This window comes from Pygocentrus nattereri, chromosome 21, assembly GCF_015220715.1.
Source record: "Pygocentrus nattereri isolate fPygNat1 chromosome 21, fPygNat1.pri, whole genome shotgun sequence".
Taxonomy (NCBI): domain Eukaryota; kingdom Metazoa; phylum Chordata; class Actinopteri; order Characiformes; family Serrasalmidae; genus Pygocentrus; species Pygocentrus nattereri.
In genome coordinates, this window is record NC_051231.1 from 6,237,508 (window position 1) to 6,263,030 (window position 25,523).

General features: G+C 41.8%; 1 protein-coding gene across 2 annotated transcripts in view; it reads left to right on the forward strand.

The window, feature by feature from the left end:
• pax7a (paired box 7a) overlaps window positions 1–25,523 on the forward strand; it is an 84,431-nt gene that overhangs the window by 55,804 nt on the left and 3,104 nt on the right. For both annotated transcript variants that reach the window (XM_017704910.2, XM_017704912.2), the window contains exon 8: window positions 22,381–22,630. In XM_017704910.2, coding sequence (XP_017560399.1) covers window positions 22,381–22,630 — 250 coding nt within the window. The remainder of the gene's footprint in view (window positions 1–22,380; window positions 22,631–25,523) is intronic.

Below are 25,523 nucleotides of genomic sequence, written 5' to 3' on the forward strand. Positions count from 1 at the left end.
CCAACACTGCAACCGACATCCCCTCCTCTCCTCCATTAGCCGCGCGCGCGCGCGCGCGAGAGAGAGAGGGAGAGAGAGAGAGAGAGAGAGAGAGAGAGAGAGAGAGAGAGAGAGAGAGAGAGAGAGAGACTTCTGTAAGAAAAGAAGAAGAAGAGAAAAAAAAACGGATGAATTACGTTTAAGACGCTCGCGCTGGCGCTGCCAAAAATAAGAAGAAACCTAACAAACAATTTCCAGCGCTCGAGCTCTCTCCCTCGACGACTTTTTGACGAGACGTTATTCTCCTGAATATCAATGAGCGCGTGTAATACCACCCCCCCCCAACCACCCCCCAACACTCATACCCCAGCGTTATTAAAAAAACTTGTGCATTAAGCTGTAGACTGGGCACCGTGTCAGCTGGCAAGCTCTCCTGACGACGAATCAAAGCGGATGAGCGCGCGCAGCACATATCTGTATACCCCTGTACGCTCAAGGGGTGGGGGTGTTGGGGGGGGGGCAGATACTTAATAATTAGAAGCCATATTAAAGCAGATACTGTTTATATTTGGCTGTAATAGAAAAAGGCGCATAAGAGGGTTTTTCTGGTGGGGGGGGGGGAAGGGGGGGGGTGGCTGAGGGTCCACAGCTGCCAAGAAACGTGGTTAGCTTTCCCAAAATCGTAGCCAGGAGCGAAATGCTACTGTACTTTTGACATTAGGGGGTCTATTCGGGGCTCTGGGTTTCTTATAGTAGGTAGACTTTACTCAGAAGGAGAAGCATACTGACAAAGACCCATCAGAAAAGCCTAATATTAAGACACTAAAACACATTAAAGAACCATAAGGAACCAAAGAAACATTTAGTGTGGTGTTGGTGTGTTTGTTACTCAGTGGTCTGCTGGACCCATCGTACTATTGTTTTTTAAATCAATATAGCCTTAACAATTTATGTAAAAACACCAGATGTTTAAAGTATCACAAGTGGCCAGTGTAGGTTCTCCTTTAGCAGCTGTAGCCAGTCAGCAGCCTGTCCAAGTTGTCCACCCTCTCACACACATACATACACACAAACACACACACACACACACATGTATACAAACACAAACACACAGACACACACACAATAACAGCAGGCCATGCAGGAGGAGAACAGTGAAGGACACAGCACCTCCACACTTTTACTCCCCACAGGTTCAGCCCAACACCACATGTGTAATATAAAGGTGTGGGGGGTGAACAGAGTGAAGGCACTGAAAATGGGTTATTTTATAAGTTCTTCACAGAAAATGAGCAAAGGCCAAGAGTCTGAGGTGGAAATAAAAATAAATCACATAATTTTTTTGTTTAGCAAACATTAAAAATAGGTCCTACAGACCTGAACATCACACAAGGGTTACTAGACAAAAACGTTTCCAGACCGCAGCTGACTAGCATTCAAAGATGTCCACACACTGTTAGAAAAGGTTCTGTGCAGGTACATTGTTGTTTATAAAGGTGCAAATAGTATAAATGTTCCCTCTACGGTACAGCAGTGGTTTTAAGGTTTGTCTGTGAACCTTAAATACGTTTTTCCCAGTGACAATTATGCATTTTTAGCTTATTATAACTAAAAAGCCTGGAGACGAGATGGGGTGTGTGGAGTCAGTACAACTTAGAGAATATGATTTCAGTGGATTATGGTTCAGTTATGTTCCCTGACTAAAGGTACTGAGATGTACCCTTGAGGGACCCACCCCAGAGACCGCTTACTGCTTTGGTTTTGAGAGTGCAGGTGCAGCGCTCAGGTGATCTGTGCCAGCAGTAGCTCACTATGTGTGTCAATTAGAAGGCGTTGGATTAATCCTGCTTCAGATGAAGAGGCGGTTCCAGCCTTAGTCTGCCAGCCTCACCATAAACCGGAGATCTATTATAAATAGCAGCGCATCATCTATTTTAGGGGCCAGTGGAGGCGAGAACTGTTACCTTTTAAGCTTCGAGTTTGTTTGTTTTACTTTTCCACATTCCAATTTGTATTGCCATCACCAACTTTTTTCTTTCCTTTTCCTCTCTCTCTCTCTCTCTCTCTCTCTGTCTCTCTCTCTCTCTCTCTCTCTCTCTCCCTCTCTCTCTCTCTCTCTCTCTCTCTCTCTCTCCCTCTCTCTCTCTCTCTCTCTCTCTCTCTCTGTCTCTCTCTCTCTTTCTCTCTCTCTCTCTCTCTCTGTCTCTCTCTCTCTCTCTCTCTCTCTCTCTCTCTCTCTCTCTCTCTCTCTCTCTCTCTCTCGCTCCCCTGGAGAGGAGGAAGCGCTTTTTTCCCCCGCCGCTCGGATGAAAGGCTACGGCGGACAATAAAAATGCTATTTAAATGCAGGGCTGTTTGTATGCGGGTGAGAGATATTTTCCCTCGCCGAAAGTGAAGCCGCCGCATCCCGATAAATAGCAAATATAAGGGAATGCGATTTACATTTATCTTGCAGAGGCAGCCAATATAAATTTCAGCAAATCCTAGAAGACGGAGGATTTAAAGGAGGGAAACGATTGAGAGCGATTCGCGCGCCGCTGTGTGTCCCACGCAAGTGGAAGTGCCTACAAAATAGAGGAGTGGAGTCGGGGGGGTGGTGGGGTTGAGGAGGGGGGGGTTATGGGTAGGGGGGGGTTTCAGTGTGGCGCGTGCACCGATCCTATCTCGAGCACCAATTACGCTGAGAGTCGCGCGGGAGAAGTTGTCAAATTCGTGATCTGGCCAGAGATCTCAGCTCTGACTCCTTCCCCTAAAGGCCATTTCTTTCACTGCTGTTGCTCCTACTTCCACAGCTGTAGGCCTGGCCTGCATCTCAGCTCCTTCCGCTATTAACCCTTGTGTTGCTGTTGATGTGTTTCTTACTCAGTGGTCTGGTGGACCCACCAGAAAATATGTAAAAATAACAGATGTTTAAAATATCACAGCGTAGGGTTCTCCTTTAGCAGCTGTAGCCAGTCAGCAGCCTGTCCATTTTGGCCACCCACCCACACACACACACACACACACACACACACACACACACACACACACACACACACACACAAACACACTAACAGCAGGCCATGTAGGAGGAGAACATAGTGAAGGACACAGCACCTCAAGGCTTGCGCTAACATGGATGACAATAATTAGCATTGCTCAAGTCAAAAATCATGTGGAGTTTTTAGGTCACCTCAAATAGACTTGCTTAAGTGCTTTCTTAGGCATTATGAGCTGCTGTTACCTATAAAAATGGACAACAGTAGGTAGCACAGCTAAGGCAGCAGTAGCCTGAATTGGCCCATTTTTAAAAGACAACAGAACATTAAGTAAGATAATTTATATAGCTTTATATAGTCTACATGACCATTCCCTGACCTCTCAGAGTTAAACAGGCTGATTCTGTTGCTGTGCCTTTAGGACTGCTATATGTAAATAACAGCTGGTCTGATTGGCTGCCTCTTCCAAGAAACAGTCTGAGCTGAAACACTTATTATACCTTTAGAATGAATGGGCGGGGCTAAACTGCTGTTTGCTGTTAGAAATAAAGGTTCCGTGCAGGTACATTTTTTGTTGGTGAAGGTTCAAACAGTGTGAATGTGCCCTCAAACGTATAACAGTGAATGGAAAGGTTCATATTTTCATAACCTTTCCATAACCTAATGTTCAAGATAAACAATAACACAAAAAGCTTGGCGATATGTTTGGAGTCCATATTAAAAATATAACTGCAACTGATTATAGTAAAGTTATGATCCCTGACTAAACACCTTAAAATCCCAGGCTTATTACATACCAAGCCGTATTATTTAGTTACTACAGTGACTTCAATGCAAACTTGTTGCGCTATTCTTGAGGTATTAAAGCTTGTAATAATAATTTGCTCCCGCTGGTGGGCTCTGAACATTAAAGCGGTGAAGGTACTGTAGATGTGCCCTTAATCACCCTAATGGCATTCTGATGCTCAGTTACTGTTTATCTGATGAATTTACTATATTAGAAAAATAAAGAAAACATAAAATGTGGTCTGTGCACAAGTTTTGGCTTATTATAAAAGGTGAGTAAAATTCATTGTTGTTGGAAATTGGCAAGGAAGCAAATGTAAGCTCATCTAAGCATGCACTTTGCTCAATGCCTATCAGTAGAGTAGTTTCCATTACTTAGCTACAATAGCCTTGTAGATCCACCGCAAAACTCAGGAAGCAAACATCAGACGTCAAACATGTGTCAGCCGATGACCTACATTGATACCAGGAAAACGCTAAACCTTTATTTTTATTAGACTGTCACTTTGGCGCCTTTACTTGTGTATAATTTGCTGGTGGTAAACATGGAGCGCCTGTGTTCTGGACAGGTGGGACCAGGCCTTGCCATGCCCTCAGAGCAGCAGGTCACAGGGTCATGAGGTCGGAAAGTCAATGTGTGCTGGGGCAGACATGGGTGAACCTGCCCCGGTAGCCCTGGCCCTTTTGGCCGGCGTCCCTCTCCAATGTGCTTCCTGTTAGTTCCACATGCCACTCTGACAGGTGCATGGACGTGATTAATACTGCAACGAGCACTCTTTCACTCTCTCTCACACACCCACACGCTCTCTCTTTCCCTCTCACTCACACGGGCACCCCACTGTTAAGAGCCCACAGGCCTCCACGTTCCCCTTTGACACTCCGCCAGTCCTCCGTCGCTGCCTAATGACTCCTGCTGGAGCAGCTCAGCCACAGATTGAATTCTAGCTGTCTGAGATATCTAATATCACTGAACGTTTCTTCATAAAGAGACCGTTATAGTTCAAGTTCAAGGTCTTTAGTACCATGTTCAGGTTTGTTTGACTGTAGAGAAATTTGTTTTGATGTATGGTGAAATTCTTAATTTGTCTCAGCACCACCAACAACACAATATATCGTAAATGAACACACAGCATAGTGTAAATGTGCTTACAATATAGTGCAAATGACAACAATGTAATGCAAATAAATAGGCAGCATGAGTATAGTGCAAATGAACATACAATTAAGTGCAAATAAACATTGGGTATAGTGCAAATAAACATACACTATAATGCAAATGAACATACCCTGTAGTGCAAATAAAAATAGAGTATAGTTCAAATGAACATTCACTATAGTGCAAATGAACATACAATTAAGTGCAAATAAACATTGGGTATAGTGCAAATGAACATACACTGTAGTGCAAATAAAAATAGAGTAGTGCAAATGAATATACATTATAGTGTAAATGAACATACACTGTAGTGGAAATAGAGTATAGTGCAAATGAACATACATTATAGTGCAAATGAACATACAATTAAGTGCAAATAAACATTGGGTATAGTGCAAATAAACATACACTATAATGCAAATGAACATACACTGTAGTGCAAATAAAAATAGAGTATAGTGCAAATGAACATACACTAAAGTGCAAATGAACATACATTTAAGTGCAAATAAACATTGGGTATAGTGCAAATGAACATTCGCTGTAGTGCAAATGAACACACACTATACTGTAAATAAAAATGGAGTATAGTGCATATTAGTATACCATATACTGCAAATGAAAATAGAGTATAGTGCAAATGAACATAGATTATAATGCAAACAAACATAGATCATAGTGTAAATAAACATACAAAATAGTGCAAATGAACATACACAATCGTGTAAATGTGCTACAATTACAAAGTGAAATTTAATGTTTTATTTTATCTTTTCTAGTATGTTAAATTCAGTAGTCATTGTCCATTAAAGTGTGCAGAAATGTGTTCTTTGATAATGTGTTCACTTATTTTCACCTAGAAAATCAACAAAGCATGTAAGTAGACCAGGGTAGCCCCAACAAATGAATGTACAACAGTGCAGAAGTACCAAACACAAGTAGAATACATGCAACACAGCGCAATATGTGCAAATCAGGTAGCAGCAGTTGTAGAGAAGCCAGTGATAAATTAGTATTGAATAGTAATGGGATGCCAATCAACCAATTAAGGAATGACTAGAGCAGGCTGTGATTATTGTATGGTGTGGCTCCATTCGGGTTCTGTTAGTGTTTAAAGTCATTTTATGATCTGAAGTTGGTGTTGGGTCTGCGTTAAGTTGTAAAAATAATTGCATCCCATCATTATGACGTGGCTTGAGTTGTTTAATCATGATCATTCTGTTCTCAAATTCTTATATGTATTTCTCTTTTCCTCTCTCTCTCTCTCTCTCTCTCTCTCTCTCTCTCTCTCTCGCTCTGCTGTGTAAAATGAGCATGTGTGTGAGTTGGGGTCCCCAGCTGGCTGGCTCGTGGAAGCAGCCCTCTGCTCTCTGCCTCCAGCTGAGAGCTATTTCACTATTTATTTACATGTAATTATCGCTATGAGGTGCAGATATTAACACTGTCAAGAACAATTTGACCTGACATTTTTCACTGGGACGGTCCCCCGCTGTTTTTAGCAAACAACCCCCCCAACTCCAGCTCCCTTGCTGTACTCTCTCTCTCTCACTCTCCCTCACTTGCTCGCACGCTTCCCCAGCCGCACTGCAAGCGCTCTTCTGGAATCATAAACCGGGCTGGTTAATTCGTGCGAGGCACGAACTGAGAGCTGGGTGTGTGTGCTTCTCAGAGGTGAGGGGGGCTTCTCTTGTTCCTGCTGGCTGAATCCATCCCACAGTCAGTCAAGCATGTCACTAGCGGAGAATAGAAGATCGCGCCCCATGCACTCTGGCGCTGCACCCCAATAGAAGGCGTGTTTAAACTGCAAGGGCCCATGTGAGGGTCCACACTTCGGTTCTCACTCTTCTAAAACTACAGGACTTACTGAATAAGTCAAAGTACTTTCTGAATATTAGACTAAGGTTCAAGAGGCTGAGCCTCAGCTTCTCCAGGAGCCTGCTGTCTGGCAGTTTAAGGGTTAGCTGCCTCGGCCTTGGCTAGTGTCTCTCACTTTGCGCTTCACCGACCCCCCAACCTCACACGAGAAAAGGAAACCTGTTTTGTGACTCATAGCTTGGATGCCAACAGTAGGGCTGCGGCTAACTAGAATTGATCATTTATTGGCTGTTATTTGATTCATCTACTCTCCATCTACTGGTTACTTGTATTGTGTACATGAGTGTTGCTGTTAGCTTACATTAGCTGCTATCGAATGTTAGCTATTGCAGGTGCAGCTATTGTGCATGGCATAGTTCAAATAGCAACAGTTAGCTAGCTAACATTTGATACAAAGACTATGACCCCCCCCCCCAAGCCTAATTCATATCAAGGGGGACCTTGATATTATGTAAAGCTGTAGCTGCTGTCCCTATGAAATAAGAGAGCAATGAGGAGTAGCTTCCTAGCTTGGTACCATTTGCATAACCTCTGTAGGGAGGACCACTATGGTCACCAAATGGTCTGTGTGACAAGTAACTTCTTCTACGGTGCAAACAACTATAGAAGCTTTACAAACACACACACACACACACACACACACACACACACACATTCCATTGACTTACATTAAAAGTAAAGTTTGTTTTTCCTTCTCGTGTGAACTTACTATTTGGAAGATACAAGCTTTGTTTCAACAACAGCAATATAAATGTTCATGGTGTAGGTGAACTGGACTCTCATCTTTGCTGGTAAGCAAGCTCGTCAGCATTTACGTAAACATGTTTTTATTGTTTTTTATTATGGCAATTGTTTTTCAAATCAGTAAAACTGCAGTTGCATTGTATTTTGAAATGGCCATCTTTGTGGACAAGTTTGAACAGTCAGGGGTCCTAACCCTTACCCCTTTTCCCTCTCATTGCTTGAAAGCAGCTCAACATAGATTGACATCATTTCACGCACAGAGACACGACAGTGCTATAGTTAGTCTGATAACAGAGTTATTAACAGAATGCTATTCACTAAATAACCAGAGTCGATTTGTATCCTCTGAATGCAGAATGGCCTCCAGAACACCTGCAGAAAAACTACTTAAAGTGACCATCAGCTTTTTTTTCCTTAATCAATCTCATTGCCTTTGTTGATTAATCATTGCAGCCTAGACTTAACGGTAGGCAACAGTTAATCGATACAAGTGCAGAACTGTGAGGGGACACACGTCAAGGGTCCGTGTGATGGCCGCTGGGCTACCCGTCCTTTTCAGCTTTTATTAGTGTAGAAGGCGAATAGGAGAGAAAGCAAGAGGAGGGTGGAAGGAGAGAGAGGGAAAGGTTTGGCGAGGGAGAGCCATATGCGGCCTGTTTGATGCAGTTAAGCAGCTCTGAGGAGTGACAGCTTGTTCCAATGGCTGCTAATGGTTCTCATCTGTGCCTGGCCTTGTCAGTGCCCAGATTCTGTCAGTGCCAATCAGAGTCCTAATTGTACACAATTATCACACCTTCGCTTCATCCCTTCAGCACCTCGCAGGTCAGACTCTATTTCATTTCCTTCTCCCCCCATCTCTCTCTCTCCCACATTCCCCAGTCTCTCTCTCACTCCGCCTCTCCTGGACGGAAGCTTCTTTTCACATTTGATTAATGTGCTGCGGCCAATTAAGGCAGTGACACCCGGCTCAGCCCCCATCATCTGCTCCCTGCCACCAGTCAGCTTGGCTGGGCCGCTCGCAGGCCCGTTAATTGCCCTGCGCTCACTTTCCACCGTGACCAAAAGCCCCCTAATTGAATTTATGCAACCACTGTTATTTTTAAATAGTCATTTTGTCTCCTCAGATGGGGGCTGTACTAGGAAGGCCAGCCGGCACAGGGCGGGAAGGGGTTGGGGGCTGTAGATATTTCTCACAAAACGCCTGATCACCAGTTGAAAATGTGCAGTGTGAGGGCAGGGCAAGTCCACTGTGATTTTGTCCAGTGTTTGTGGTCAGTCGGCGCTTGATTAAAAACAGTATATCTGCTGTCTAATGTAATCAAGTAAAGCTAGTCCTCTTGTCCTCTTTAAACAAGCCTATTGTTTACTTATCAAGATTTCATTCAGTAAGAACTATAAATGATTTTGCTAACAAATCTTTAAGTTATGCAGTTATGAGAGTGAGAAGTTGGACCTACATATTGTTGAAGTCTGAAGAAAAACAAGCATCGCCAAAACACTTTACAGTGTGTTTACAGAGGAGTGGGAAAAATGTTCTTAACTTTTAAAGTAAGTTAATGTAAAGAGGTTTTATTACAAAGGGCTTTTTGAACATTTCTATTTATCCATTTATCATGAAATTTCCGCACAATATAAAGCACAGATGCTGGGTTTGAATTATGTAGAAAAATAAAAATCGGCAAGGATGGAGATGCTGTTCTTGGACAGTGATGATGTGGATGATAAATCGATTTGACTCGGCATATCACAATCAATGTTTCACCATTTTCACAAGCTTATTATTCAGTTATCAATCTTAAGCCTTGAAAATACAATAAATTCATAGTAAATAATCTGAAACTAATGTGTAACATTAGGGTCCCTTTGAGTTTCAGGGGCCAAATCTTTAAATGTCCGACTATTATTATTTAATTCTATTGAGTTTATATTGTGTTCAATATAATTGCTGCATGCTCCATATCATTTCCATATAATTACTGCATACTCCATATAATTACTTTTGAAGAGGATTCCACTGATTTATGATTTTATATAGTTCAAATGAGGGAAACAGCGATTCAGAATGGTTTGATGTGAAATGCTTTAAAAACCGGCATCATGGTGTCAACAGTAAAGACTTAACCATTTTATTTATGTTTTATCATATTATTATATTTTATTTTATTTATAGTTCATATTTTACAGACTTAGTCAGTCAGTTTGCATTGTCTTCCATGGAATTACTGTGTAATGAGCCATTTTGAGGAGTATTTCCACTGATTTTTTTGACATAATTCCACTGAGGTAAACACAGTCAGTCGGAGTGGTTTGAGGTGAAATGATCTGTACTAGAGAAGCTTAGCGACTTTCTTACACTGTTGGTGTTGGAACCAGGAATCACAATGTCTACAGCACAGATTTAACCATTTCATTTACGTTCAAAAGCAACCAGTAAACCTACATAAGTTTCATATAGGTTGATAATAATAGTGGTAGATCTGAAAGGTTTGCTTTGGGAACTACTTTGCCTTACAACACCCAGCATGAACCCCGCTGCCATGAGTGAATAGACCAAAACCTTCCCTCAAAACAGTGCCAGAGTTATCAGCACATTCATAACCATTTTAATGTAATAACTTTCTGCAAGGTAGCTCAAACGCATTGGATGTCTGGTTCCTATCACCACCACTGTAAACAACTCTGAATTGGTGCATCTCTCTAGTCAATCTCTTAACAATTTAATTATGCAGAAACTGTGAAAAGTATTGCTCTAAGGGGTTAATGTATGCTGTGCCTGTTACATGTCACATCAAGATATTTCCTAAAGAAGCTGAAATGGTGCAAACTGCATCAACTGTTTATTATCCACTCCAGGCCTGTATCCGTTTAAGCAGACAACTAAACTGAGGGATGAACACGGGTTGTCCATAAGACTGGTGAATTAAAGGAATTAAAGGAACTTGCTTATTTATAATACTCTCCACTAACACCACCCACCCCCCTCATCCCGACTCCCCTAATCACCCCCTCAGGTCTCCCTTTTATAACATCAACCCACATGCGATAGCAACTACGAAGGGGGAAAAAATCTTTCGCAATTTCCAGCTGAGTCGGGTATCAGGCTGGCAGATCAGTGAAGGTGCGAGATGTTATTCTGCTCGTCTTCGATAACTCACACACGCTCGCGCACACCCGCTCGTACACTTGGAGGGTGCATTCTCCGCGCTTTGCCCCCCTGACCTCCGCTAAACTTGAAGGTACCACCGGAGGGCAGTGGGGACTGGGAGAGGGGGAGATAGCGGCGACAAGGGCTTCATAATCCACTGAGGGCCAGATTAGGAGTGTGTGCGCGTGTGTTTTGGCACACAGGCTGGTATTGGGAACTGAGGCCTCTGCTATCTTCTCTGCAGGCAGGCTAGTCCTGAGGCTAACTCAGTCCCACTGAAGCCTTTGTACTTCACACCCCCACCAACCACTGATCTACTGTCTGCTGCTGCTTCCACTCTCGCCGTCTCCTTCTGCCACCTCTCTCCTGCTTTCAGAGCTTCCAGAACCTTTTTGTTTATATATTGTGCAGATAAGTGTGCTTTTTTGTATGGTTATGAATGTACTGAATATAACTTAAACGATAAAAAAGGCACTAAACTGTACTTTTTGGATACAATCGCTGTCACTTCAGTGAGATTTTTAGCTTGGGAACATAATAGCACACATTCTGTTTCATTTCTATTTATTTTTTTACATTTTTTTATCCTGTCTTTCAAATTTTTTACATTTTTTAGTTCTATTTATTTTATCATATTTGCCATAAAAAGGCACAAGGTATTTAAAGTACACCGTTGGACCTTAAGGACCATGTTACATACATTTGTGGGTACATTTCCATTGTTTGGGGGTCTACGCAGGACCCTTTTTCTATGTATAGTTGCAATAAACTCAATCTTATTTATATAAAGTGCTAGTTTAGCCAAAGTATTACAAAGATCACATCTAAAAAATTGAATGTAGTCAAGAGACTCATTTTTGTTGTCTAAAATGTGCTTCGTTAGGTTTTTCACTGGGACTGCGGGGCTAATTTAGCTAACCAGTAATGAAGTTTATGCCCCACCAATTTGCACTGTGAAAACTGTGTATCTAAATCATCACAAATTGTGTGACACATTTTGAAGACAACACACCACTCCTGAAAACACTAGCAGTGAAGGTGCAGCCAGACGTTTGTCCGTACTTGTGTTATTTTGTCCAAATGCATGTTTTCAGTGTCAGAAACCACAAAAGCAAGTCTTGAAATTACAAAGACAGAGTTTGAGGCTAATTGGTGGGGTATAAGCTTCCATGTCTAAGCGACTATTCAAGGTGCCAGTATCCAAAAACTGAAGTCGCAGTTCGGGTAGTCATGGAAAGATGGAGAACATATACAGGCTAACCGTTCGGCTAAATGCTCATATTTGACTGTGAACTGCAGTTTTGCTCATATAGTGAGTATATATTATACTTTGCTGCTATGAGTGCCTGAACATGAGAGCAGGGCCAAAGACACAATCTTTAGGATGTGACTGAGAAGGCAGAGACAGCGCAGCCAAGATTGGCGCAGCTTTTTTGCTAACTAAGCTAACTACTGATGTTAGCTTGGTCCAAAAGCAGAAAACAAACATATTTCTCTGACAAACTGACCTGTTGGCACATCATCAACTGAGCAGAGGAGATCTCTTGCAGAAACCGATAACTCTCCATAAGCATCCAACATTGTGTTGGTTAGTGTTAGTGCATTAGCGCTTCTGGCAAAAGGCAAATTTTGCTGCCCATCCAACACAAAACCTGCCAGTTTTCCAATTAAGTATTCGATGCTAATTCTGGCCAAGTTCCCAGTTTGTTCACTAGATGTTCATTCAGTAACTCTTGGAGATACTCAAATAGCAAAATTATGATGCAAATAGCCTCATAACTCCAGTGCAAAACTAGAGAAGCAAACTTTGGACACCAAACATGTCTTGGTTAATCGACTACATATGGGCCAGGGAGAAAGTTATGCGCCCTTTTTGGCTGAATCTTTCCCTCAAGCTATTGCTGATGTCTGTTTTTCGGGCATCTGTGACATTTCCCTTGTCTGGTAGTCAAAGGTCAAACCACACTGACTGCAGCTTTAAACTGTTATTCGAAAAAGTAGCAGCCTACTTATTATTATCCTCCAAACCCTGCACTGTTCCTCCACTTTCACTTGAGAAAACGTAATCTAGTAGGCCCTTATGGTTCTCACAAAGACTCAGCATTCGCCTCGTGGTTAAATTGTCTCTTGAAACATTCTCATTTGCGTCTTACAGATTTCCTTTTAGCCCGTCAGTTGTCGAGCTATTTTCTGGAGCTGAACTGCGCGAAAAAGACTCGTCAAACATCGAAGCGCACAAAAAATGCATAATTTGACTGTGAGGGAAATTAGGGGGGTATGAAAGAATCCCTTTCTGTGTGTTACGAATGGCCTGTTTGTTTATCTGAAAGGATGCACATTGTATCAATTTGTGGCTTCGCGCTCCAGACGCCTGCAGGCTGGAGGCTCTCAGAAGTTGGGAGAATTAATTAGTTTTTTTTTTTATTATTATTTATTGAGTAATCTATCAGGGGAAGAGAAAGAGAGAGAGAAAGAGAGAGAGAGTAGGGTGAGAGGCAGAGGACGCCCTGAGGCACTGTCCTTTAAACACTGGAGTCCTGCACCGGTTATCTGCGCCGCACACAGCTCATACAGAGTCAGCCGACAAATGAGAAAAAGCGCTACAGAAGATAGAGTTGGATAAAGAGAGAGGGAGGGAGAGAGAAGACTGAAGAGAGAGGCCGAGTAGAAAGGGATGGGCCTGATGGGGAGTGAATGGTGAAGTGTGGTCAGAAGTGTGTGGACTAAACTGAGTGGCACTGATCTGATACCAGGTATCAGTATCAGGGCAGTATCAGCAGAAAATGCTGGAAATCAATTGGGGGGAAAAAAGAATAAATTTGATCAAATCTAGCCTGAAACACCACACACATCATATCATATAACAGGGGCGTCAAACTCAACCATTAAAGGGCCCATATTAAAACATCTTATCAAATCTGTGGGACAGAGAAAAAATGTTTTTTATTAAATTTTGAATTGATGTTGAGCTGTAATCCAGCCTGGCTATAGTTTATTCAAAATATTCAAAAACTTCAAAAGTAAAATACAGACACTTCTGCTAGACCTTGAAATATACATGAATACTTGAAATATTCAATATTTAAATGTCTCTTGGTGCTTTAAGTCTGCCTATCTGCTTGAACTAGACACCTGGCATCCTTTCTTTGCTGCAAGTTCATTAAGACTTGGGCTCAGTTTCTGAGCTGCTGAGCTGATTTTCAGGGTTTATGTTGGTTGAACAGCAGCTAAAATGAAGCTAGTGCGTTTGGTGATATGACTGGTGTAGAATTGTGTTCTCATAGACAGCATGTAGTTGGGGTAGGAGAGTCAGAGCACACATTATGTTGGAGTGCATGCTGGAGACTGTAGTATAATAATATGAATAGAAAATTAAAATACTCTTGTGGGCCTTTTGCAGCTAGCATGTTTGGTGATATGACTGGTGTGGAGTTGTGCAGAATTGTGTTTTGTGGGCCAGTTAAGATTGTGTTTAATGCATGGATCATATACAGTACTGTGCAAAAGTCAGAGACCAGCCTCCAAAGATTTTTAGAAGTTGGTTGCATTTTCTGCTTCTTACAATCCAAGTTTGCCCAAAAACACATTCAGTGATATTGAGGTCTGGGGTGGACAGTCCATTGTTCAGAAAACACCAGCAGCTTCTTTGTTTGATTTACAGATTATCTTCTTTGCGTCTGTTTCGTTTTGTCAGTAAGAGTTTCTTGGCAGCTACACATTCTTTCAAACTCACAGTGTTTTGTTCTCTTCTCACAGTGGAATGATGGACAGAAACACCTGTGGATTTTTTTCAGATCTGAAGTAAGAGTGGAGCTTGATTTTTTGTCTCCAAGATGAAAGCTTTATGTACTGTTTGTCTGATGGGGATGGTCTTGGTGGTCTAGCAGGTCTTCTATGGTTGTTAGGAGTCCCTAATAATCCCTAACTAAACCCTCAGTTTTGGAAATTCCTGTTTTTCACTTAATTTCCTTTGACTTTCACTGTTTTCTTATGGTGGTTGGAATATCGTAGTGGGTAACACCGACTTCTACACTGTAGAGTGGGGTTCAATCCCCCACCTGGTCAAGTACCCTCCACTGTACCAGAAAGAGTCCTTGGCCAAGACTCCTAACACCACCTTCACCTACCTGTGTAAATTGATTACAATGGATAAGAAGTTCTGACAAATGCCATAAATGTAAAGATTATTTTGTGTACTCTCAGAAATAACTCCTGTAAAGTTAACAAGTTGTGCTGATTTGTTATTTTGAAAATAAATACGGGTGGTCTCTGACTTCTCCACAGTATAATAGCTGTGTATTTCTTGCAGGGTAGTAGAGTGATTGATCAGTTTCAATATGGAAGCCAACTTTTAGATGCTCATGTTGAGTGAAGTGATTCAATCAAGTGTAGCTGGTTTTAAAGCTTAGCAGTTTTAAAGGAAGAAAGAAAAGAAATAGTGTTGTGCCATCATCATCCCAAACCCAATTAAAGTCTTGTATCTTAAGCTAAACAATAAGTCAGGGTGTAGCTACAGTAGCAAAGCAAAAAAACAGCTTAAATTATCGTTACTATAAACTTTAAAGCCCTAAAACTCCTCAAGTACAGAGTTCCCAGTTAACTGCCATGAAACTTCTTAATACATTCAGCATCTACATCAGAGGTTACCAACCCTCTTCTTGGAGATCTGCTTTCTGGTGGGTTTCACCTCCAACCCAAACCAGAAACAGGTAGGTTTCACCACCAACCCAAAAACAGACCACCAGTTTTGTGAATCAAGGACCTCTGAAGGCAGCAATTTGGTGAATTAGGTTGGGTTGGAGCTAAAGTCTGCAGGAAGGTAGAGGGTTAGTGACCACTGATCTAAATTCACAAAATGAGTGGTGCCATAAAGTGTTCTTTGGAGTGATGGTGCAGAAGAACCACTTCTGGTTCCCTAAGTAAACTTCAAGTATATGGTTCTTTACAGAAACATTTCTCTGAAAGAGATATTGTCGCTGTCCAAAGCAAAACATTTTTTTTGTTCTTATTTTTCTGCCTCATTTAAAAATTCCATGATGAATAGACCCATACAAATGTTCCAAAATTGCTTTAAAAGAAATCTCTTTCCATTAACCTACATTAATGCCATAACAACCTGCCCCCCTCCTGCAAACTTACTATATTGGAGATACTTGTTTTTCTTTGGACAGTGATGATATGCCAGTGTGACAAATCTTTTCAAGGTTTAAAAAAATTCCAAATGAAACCATAACCTCCAAGCCAGGAACCAGTTAGGATCCTTTACTTTTAAGAGGAACTAGAGTTGTGCACAGTTCTTCTTTTTTGGGAACCTTTTGGTCTAAAATAAAATGGGACTGAGTAAAAAGTACTCACACAAAATAAATCCAGATAAATTGCATTAAAGTTCATCTAACTGAGAAAAACAGAACTAGTTACTACCTACGTTTGCATGCGGCTCATCTTTCGTCTGCTTCCTCTGAGCTTTAATCGGTGTTGGAGCAGCGATAGCCACTAGTGGCCCGAGGTGCTTGTTTTTCCTGCTCTAACTGGAGATATTTCAGATTAGGCTCAGCTCTCATATCAGATTAAGAGTGGGAATGCTATTGATTTTTGTTTATTTAGCTACATTAGCGTCCCAGGGTGAGCAGATTTGTAATGATATCTCAGCTCAGCTGAAGGGTCTAATCTCCCGCCTGCAGCAAGAGTTTAGCACTTATATGTTTGGCCAAGGTGCGTCAAGGTCAAACCAACCCACACCTCAACTTGAAGGGTCTTTCACAACTTCACAGCAGAAGGAAAAGGACGTCTAATGATGGAATAACTTGTAACTTGTTCTACTCCTCAACAATGAGAGGTATTAGGTTGTTGGCCTGGTGCGTATCACTGAGAGCAAATAATGGACAAGTGGCTTATAGTTACAGATCCTTTGTGTGATTTAATTGTCCACTCACTTTATTAGAATTTCCTATCTCTAACTGGTGTATCTGTTGATTCATAATTTTGTTAGACATCCTCTAGACCTTCGTTAGTGGTCAGTTTCCAACTTACTCTTGCAGTGCTGGACCACTCTCAACCTAGCACTGACACTGATGTATAAAAACAATGATAACCAAATGATGACTGAGAGATTGGTGAACATCCTGACCACAAAGCTGCTTTTGGATGTTGTTGGTTGGTGGTGAGAATGGTCTACTACTCAAATCATAGCTTGTCAACAGTGGTCCTGAGGTCAGAAACTGGGCTAGAATGTGTCTCTGTTGCATGACAGTAGAATTCAATTCAAAGTGTTTGTCATTTGCACAGAGGAAACAAGTTTCCTTATATACAATGAAAAGCTTACTTTGCTCCTCGCTAAGAATGCCAAATATAACAGTGGTATGGATAGTGCTGTGCCTTGCCGGGAACATGATTATCTGCAGCACAAATGAGTGATAAAGTGCAATAGTGCAATTGTAAACATGTGCTACAGTAAAGTGACAGTAGGTGCAGGTTATTCCTGAGGAAAGAGAAGGGCTACAGTCTGTAATTGTACAAGCTGCATACTACATAGTGGACCTCCAGTACTTGGCAAAAGTAATAAACCTCCCTTCATGTATCGAATCTCCAGTCAATTCAATCATTTTTCAGTATCGGGAAAAATAGCGCAAAAAACAAGGAGTTAATATAAAATGAAATAAAAGTTAATATAAAAAAATTTAGCATTTATTGAGTCCATTCTTTGTCTTTATTACAGCTCCCATTCTTTTCTGGAGACTTGCTTTCAATTTTCCAAAGAAATGAAACCTGCATGGCTGTTGTTGAGACTTCCAAAAAATCAGCCTCAGAAGTTGGTTCATTTTCTGCCACTTGCAATTAAAGTAATCATTGCAAATTTTTGTTCTTTTTTGTGTACAATGGTTTTTTGACAGCTACACATCCTTCAGATCTGATAGAAACAGAAAGTGAAAGTGTCAAACACAAGGCCCATTGGCCAGATCAGGCCCACACCAGTCATATCAACAGACACACTGCAGTTCAACCAATGAAAACATCAGAAACAGCAGCTCAGAATTCGAGCCCAGGTCTTAATGAACATGCATCAAAGATGCCTGGTGTCTTGTTCAAGCAAACAGGCAGGTTTAAAACACTGAGCTCAGTTTTAAATATATCAAGCGGTAATCTAATTTTTCAAGGTTCACTACAAGCGGCTATATTTTACTCTGGAGGTTTTTGTGTATATTGAATAAACAATTGCCACTTCAGGTTACGGAACAACTTTAATTAAAAGTGAAATAAAAACATAGACATTCTCTGGCCCACAGATTTGTTGAGATTTTTTATTGCCCTTTTAGTGGTTGAGTTTGACACCTCTGATTTAAGTGCTGTTGGTGCCGTTGGGGACAATTTCAGCAATTTATCAGGTCACACTCAGTTATTAGAAGTCACAGTATTTCTGTATCTTTGAAGCATTTTTTTTAAACTTCTGGTTTTTTACTTATTTACCCTTGACTATGTCCTTCCTTTGGTGAATAGATTGTCGTATAGTTAATGTTTTCACAAATATCATCTGAAAAATGAATAATGGCCATTTTGACTAAATGAGTAAGCAAGTGTTTCTAATAAAGTGGCTAGTGAGAGGAAGCATGATGTGGATGTTCTAAGAAAGTGGCTAGTTAGCATGTACACATACACAATGACAAAGAACGTGTTGCTGAGGAGGTTCTACCATATAAACCACAACACATTCATTCGGTCCACTTTCTATGCAAAGCTGCAAAAGTTGTTTGCCAGCCAGTCTCCAAAAGAGGTCATTTTCTTCCCGCTCATGTTGAGGAACTCCTCGCGAAGTTGCCGCCTTATAATTAGAAGCACTGATAGAGGAATGGGCCTCGATTGTCTGCCGCTTTTTAATTTAATGTGCATATAAAAAAGGAAGCTGTGTAATCAAGCTTCAATTAACTGATGACTAAATCTGTCCCACCCCTCCAGCTGCTTTCCCTGGACCCCCGACGAGTCAGCCAGTCCCACACCCCCATCAGCACCCCCTCACCACCCTCGTTGGCCCCCTCCACTGCGTCCCGACAAGGGCTACTTGTGCTCTCGCACTCGCTAATCCATTTTAATCAGGAAACGGACCAATCTCTTGTCCAAATGGGTGCGTCACATGTGTCCTGACTGGAGGGGGGGTATATGAAACTCCAGCTTATGTGGATCTGTGTCACGTGTGTGTGTGTGAGGATTGAAGGGGGGGTCCATACTGATAGAATTAACATGAGGAAATGGCTAACCAGCTTTGCGGCTCTGATGTGCCTCAAGTGCTTCATATTTCCTGGGAGAAGCGTTTGGTGGAATATTAATCATAATATGATTAATTCTGCTGCTCTGGAGCGCGTGTGCTGTTTCCACAAAGGCGGATTGAATGGCTTCTCTTGGGGTCCGTGTTTTTCACTTCCCCGCCGCAGGCTGTTGAGTTTAAACTGCGTTTAAAACTCGCTCGGAGAGGAGCCGTCGGAGGGGAGTGTGTGTGTCTGTGGGAAGTGCAGCAAGGTTGTGTCTGTGTGTATCTGTGTGTGTGTGTGTGTGTGTGTGTGTGTAAGCAGCTCCATGATGGACTAATTGGTTTAGCAGCCAGGGAGGCCAAAGGCCAGCATAGCGTAGCCTGAGACAATGCGAACCTGATGTGGGGCGAGAGACAGAGACAGAGAGAGAAAGAGAGAGAGATCATGTGTGAGGCACCTCTCCATCCCTCTTTCTCCATGATCTATCCCTCTGTCTCTCTTTTTAGACCTCATCTCCCAGGACGTTGAAAGGGCCAGCTCCATAAAACCCTCAAAATATGCTGTGATGTGTCCTGCAGGTTAAAGATTTACCATCTTGTTTGTAGGACAGGTCCAGAGTGTTTTCGGCCTTGCTAAACAGTTTCCCTTCCCTTTCAATCCTTGCTGCATCCCACATCTGGCCTTACTCTACTTAATAACCCAAGACTCGCTGGCAACCGTATGGTTCTATCAATCCACTGTCCATTCACCATCACACTTGTAGCCTAAATCATCAAATTAACAGTATGAGACCAGCTGTCTGGCTGAAATTCCATGCTGCTTTTATAGCATTGTTCCGTCTGAATTCTTTGATTGATAGCATTGCATTATTTTCCCCAAGAAACAAGAGATGTTGGGCTAACTATACAGTAAAAATGGTTTGTCAGGCCTAAAAAATTCATGTTGTAACAGGGAGTTTAACTGGTGTCATTCAGCTCAAAGAGATACTTTGAAATACACACACACACACACACACACACACACATTTTCTAAGCCACTGCTTCATCAGGCTCACGGGGGGCGGAGCCTGTCCCAGCGGTCACCGGGCGGAAGGCAGGAAATATCCTGGACAGGTTACTTTACAATGTGGCAAACCCCAGTTTTACAAACCCTAGTTGTAAACAATTTCCTCCACTTATCAAATGTAGAAATGGCACATAATTGAAAAGTATACAGTCATATGCTAATGTGTGAACAGCCCCGGTCAAATTTTATGTTTGGTTAATCTTCTAAGTGAAAATAAGTTGACATGTCCTCTTAAATCTGACATGTTTTTGCAAAGATTTAGACCCATCATTCAACATATTGGAAAAAAATAATAAATAAATAATACAAAATTAAATTAAAATGAATAATAAATAAAAATAATTTAAGCATTAAAAAATAAAATGTGCTATAACTTTTGCAAATTCATTTAGCAAATAAACAGTCATTTTCCTTTGAGCTAATTTTCTCTTAGAAAATCATCAGCCGCAGTCAAACTTTTCCATATTTTATTCCATTACCTTTCCATGCCATTCGCTCCCTTGTCCACATATAGAGTTGCAAAAACAGCCCATTTCGAAGGCATCGTGGTTGTGATGTCAGTGTCATCAACACATTTATGTATGGCCGGTGTGCAGCAGTTTAGCTGCAAATTGATTTGACAAGTAGTATCATTACTGCAGACAGTCTGTGGTTTCGGAGTGAAGGATGTGTGGAAAGTGATTGAACATTGTGTTGTTCTTGGCTTTGGGGAAAGCAGATGGATCATTGTAGCCATCCAAAGTATCCAGACATCCAGAAGGAGTGGCAGAAGTTTATATTTTCCAACATCCATGAGGATTTCACTCAGATTTTAACAGTTTGTTCTGTATTTCAGCCTGGACTGCTTTTTGAAAAAGGAAAAATGCATGTCAGGCCAGTTTTGAAGGCAAAATAACTAAAACAGACTGTTTAAGTGGCTGGAATAATGTGAAATGTGAAAAAAAATACTTCAGGGATAAATAGAATGTGGAATATGGGCCCTTTGATGTATGAAAGTATTAATAATCTTCATTAAATCTTCACTGAAACTGATAATACCAGTGCTCACCTCCATATTTGAGTGATCCGTCTCCCTACAGATCGGGATACCCAGGAATGGATGAAGGTTTAAGTTGGGTTGTATAAAGTGCCATTGAATGGAACTGGAAGACACGTACTTGGCTGGGTTTGGGCCTCTGTGCTCTCTCTTTATTATTATTCATGAGAGCAGGGCTTGCGGGATGCCTGGCGGGTGGGATTAGACTCTCCCTCAGCGCTTGTTGTGCCGGAGGCCTCGGGACAGGGGGCTGGCTGACACCGCTGATGGAGTGTGATGGGCCTGGCCATTCTCTTGCTCTGTCTTTCTTTCTTCCTCTCTCTGTCTCTCCCTCTGGTCATCCTGGTCAGCCTGGGAATCCATGCTGGCCTTGCTCTGCGCATGGCACTCTCATTCTCGCTAACTATCTCTCATGTCCCTCTGTTAAAGATGGGTGAAACGACTGATTTTCCATTTTCTTATGAAAACTGCTAACTGTGGACACTAAAATGGAATTTGCTTTAGCATTAGTACTAAATAAACTGTCAAAATCAAAGACTATGTGGAAGAAAAAAATATAGAAAAAATAAAGTTTATTATTTTTACACATTTCAAGATTCAATGGCATAAATAAAAAAAATGCACACACACACACACGCACGCACACACACACACACACACACACACACACACACGCACGCACACACACGCACACACACACACACACACACACACACACACACATATATATATATATATATATATATATATATATATATATACCCAAAATGATTTGGAAAAAAAGGCTGGTTCCATCGCTGACCTTATTCGTCCACTACACACTGCAGCCTAACTGTTGCCATTTGTCAGCCACCTTCTACCTCAGTTCCTGACCACGGGACCATTGTTGACCAGATATGATTTGGGTGGCGGACCATTCTCAGTGTGTGTGACCACCACCCAAAATGATCCATTTTGATATGATACAGTCCAATGAGCGACTGTAGGGTGGCTAGAGGGTGGCTAACACAAACTACATCAGAAGATGGACTGTAGTATCTAACTGTACACCAACAAGGTAGAGCTACAAAAACACTCTTGAAAATTAATGCTCCTAAATGGATCTTGGCTTTGAAATATGATTCTGTAAGCATAATGTTTTTATTATTACATTACCTTAGATGGTTTACACTTTACATCAATGGTCCTGTAAAGAGCCTCCCATTTAAAGGAACCAGAAGTGGTTCTCCTGTGGATCACCCTGGGTGCCATCAAGTGTGATAAGTGTACATGTTGGACTGCAATGAAGAAGAAGATTCTATTACAGATCAAATGAGGTATATAATGGCTTGACAATCTCTCTCTCTCTCTCTCTCTCTCTCTCTCTCTCTCTGCAGGTGATGAGTATCCTGAGTAACCCCAGTGCTGTACCCTCTCAGTCCCAGCATGATTTCTCCATCTCTCCGCTCCACGGCAGCTTGGAGGCCTCTAACCCCATCTCGGCCAGCTGCAGCCAGCGCTCTGACCCCATCAAGAGTGTAGACAGCCTGGCCTCCTCACAGTCCTACTGTCCCCCAACCTACAGCGCTACAAGCTACAGCGTGGACCCCGTTACTGCTGGCTACCAGTACAGCCAGTACGGACAGAGTGAGTAGCCAGACCACTCTGTGTGTTTACCTAGGTTTTATGACAAAATAGAGAAATAAGACTTAACGTTGTAGTTTGTAGCAGTCAACACTCTGAGGAGTGTTCTTCAAAACATTGGTAGGAAATTTCAGGAGCAGTGGTGAAGTTTGTCCAGATGTTGTTTAAGTGATAAAAATCCAGCACACCTGTTAAACTGGGCAAATATCAGCTTGAATCAATCTTGACCAGAGATGGACACCTGAAGGGTAGCTATTAAAGAATGATTTGGGCAAAAATCTAATTTAGGTAATTTTCCACTTACCCCCGACGTAGCAAAGACAGGTTTGGTATCCAAAAAAAAGATGTTTGGTGCCCAAATACTAGCTAAAAGGCTAACACTGCTAACAAGCACTAGAAGCCAATAGTCACCCAAATCTTTTCAATAAATAGATGCCCAAACCTTCTCTCAACCCACTCAAACTACATCCAGGTCTTCATTAAGGTAAATAGAAATAGATGAAATTGCAAATGTAATCAGCGTCCATGGCTGCCTCACAGCATTCAGCTACCCAGTGAAAGTTTGTTAATTTTTATATTTCATAGTAAGTCATACTGTGTCCGTAACCACATGGACAAGTCTGTGCGACCTAGCTGAACATCTGGATGCAGTTTCAGCAGTTGAAACCGTGAAAAGAAAATAAGTGAAGAGTTTTGGGAGGTTTTTACTGAATGTTTTTGGGTGATTATTGACTTCTAATGTGTGTTAGCAACATTAGCCGTGTAGCTCCAGCTAAACTAAAGAAACAAATTGCTGACACCAAATATGTTTTGGTTGATCAACTATATCCAGTGTGAGCAGAAAATTGTGCTCATGTGTTTGTTGTTTTTTTTTTTTTGCCAAACTATTCCTTTAAATACAGATGAACTGATAGAATTGGAAATGTGAAAACATCATTACCTAAAGAATTCAACTGAACACCCATAGTACTGATATCTTAATAAAAATGACTCACTTCCAGTGTCTAAAGCAGAAGAGGCTAATTCAGGTATCACCTGTCTGATTCAGCCCTAAAGTTATTCAGCAAAGGGTATTAATGAATTGGTTTCCTTTCACCTGGAGTAGCCCATCGTTGGTTTAGCCCAGTGGCTCCAGCCTCCATGATCCAGTCCCAGCAATCCTAATTGCTTCCTTTAGGGGCAGTCTGGGTGCTGAGTCGGGGCAATCGGTGGCCGAATCTCCTGCCCTGACCCCTGTGGCCAGTGCAGCAGACACATGCTCCTGATAAAGCGCTGCTCCAGTGCCCCGGGGCGGCTGGGTTAGTCACACTCGTTTGTGCTCCGCTGGGAAAACGGGCATGGGGGCCACTTCAAAGTCAGCCCCTCACACCCCCAGGGTTCCACTGTCCTCTTAGCCACCTCTCTCACTTTCTCCCTCACACATACAGCCAGGCAAAACGCAGCCGCTCGCACAAATACACACCGCAGGGCAGGAAAGGACTGATTGATTGAATTAGCATAATCAGTGACTGATGTTGTCACTGGGGCAAACTGAAGTGGATGTGCCCACCACCTCAGTAAGGGGCAGGTGAGGTGTGTGTGTGAGTTTGAGTAAGTGTGTGTGTGTGTACAGGAATAATGTTGGATCAATATGAAGGTGCAGGAGCTGATGGAGGCTCGCTGATGAGCGAATGTCAGGTTAATTATGGGTGAGATTGAGCGACGTGGGCCGCTTAATGACTGCAGGATGAATGAAAGGGGGTTTGATGAGGAAAATGAAGGAGGGATGAGCAGTGTGTGAGGCATGAAATCCGAGATGCCAAGAGTAATAAAGACTGGCACGCACGCGCACACACACACACACACACACACACACACACACACACATACACACACACACACACACACACACACACACACACACACACACACACACACACACACACACACACACACACACACACTTCATCTCCACTGAGTGACGCCATGCTTTTCTACTTCATCCATAGCAGTACTAAACAGGCAACAGGCTCAGGACTGAGGAAAATATAGCTTTGTTTACATTTGAATCAACTTTTTTTGATCATTATTATCATTCAATTTTGTTTTATATTAGTTTAGGTGTTTATTAGTCAAATTTGCACAGTTTCCCCCCCACAGTTGTCCCCCCGAGCCAAGCCATGCTTGGTGTTTCTTCAGTTTCCACTGGCACTGCGAAGCTAGATAACAAGTAACGATTAGTAATGACTAGCATTAATTGCCTAAATCATCACACACTCTTCCTTAAACTATGCTGAGTGGTTGAATCAAATTTGTAAAAATTTTGCTGGCTAGTTTAGGAACAGAGCTTGCTTACAAACACTAGGAACCAATAATCACTCAAATCTTTTCCATAAACAAATCCAAAATTCATAAACAGCAGGCTCAGGACTGAAGAATGCTATGAAGCTAGCTAACAAGTATGATAGCGATTAGCATCAATCTGCATGCCTAAATCATCACACAATCATTTTTTAAGTGGATGAATCATTTCAGGTTGACTTACTTTAGTGGTTTCTGCACTGTATGACATACTTTTATCTTTAAAAGGGATTAAAACGTAAAAAATTCACCCTTCCAGATGGCTGCTACTGCTAAGCCATATTTTTCTCCATATTAGCAGGTAACAGTTTATATGGCAGTCAGTCTTAAAGGCACAGTCTGATTGGTTGAGACTGACATTTGTCATAACAGCACATTTGTTTCACAATACCTGTATCATTCCACTGAGCACCAGTCGCTAAGTACCAACTCGCTTTCCACAACAGCTGGTTTTAAGTTTCTACTTTCTGCTTCTTTAAGAGAATATTTGGCCTGGTCAGATACTAACGAAAGGTGTGACAGCAGGCCGACATCAGACGGGTGCTAAGCAAGCTTT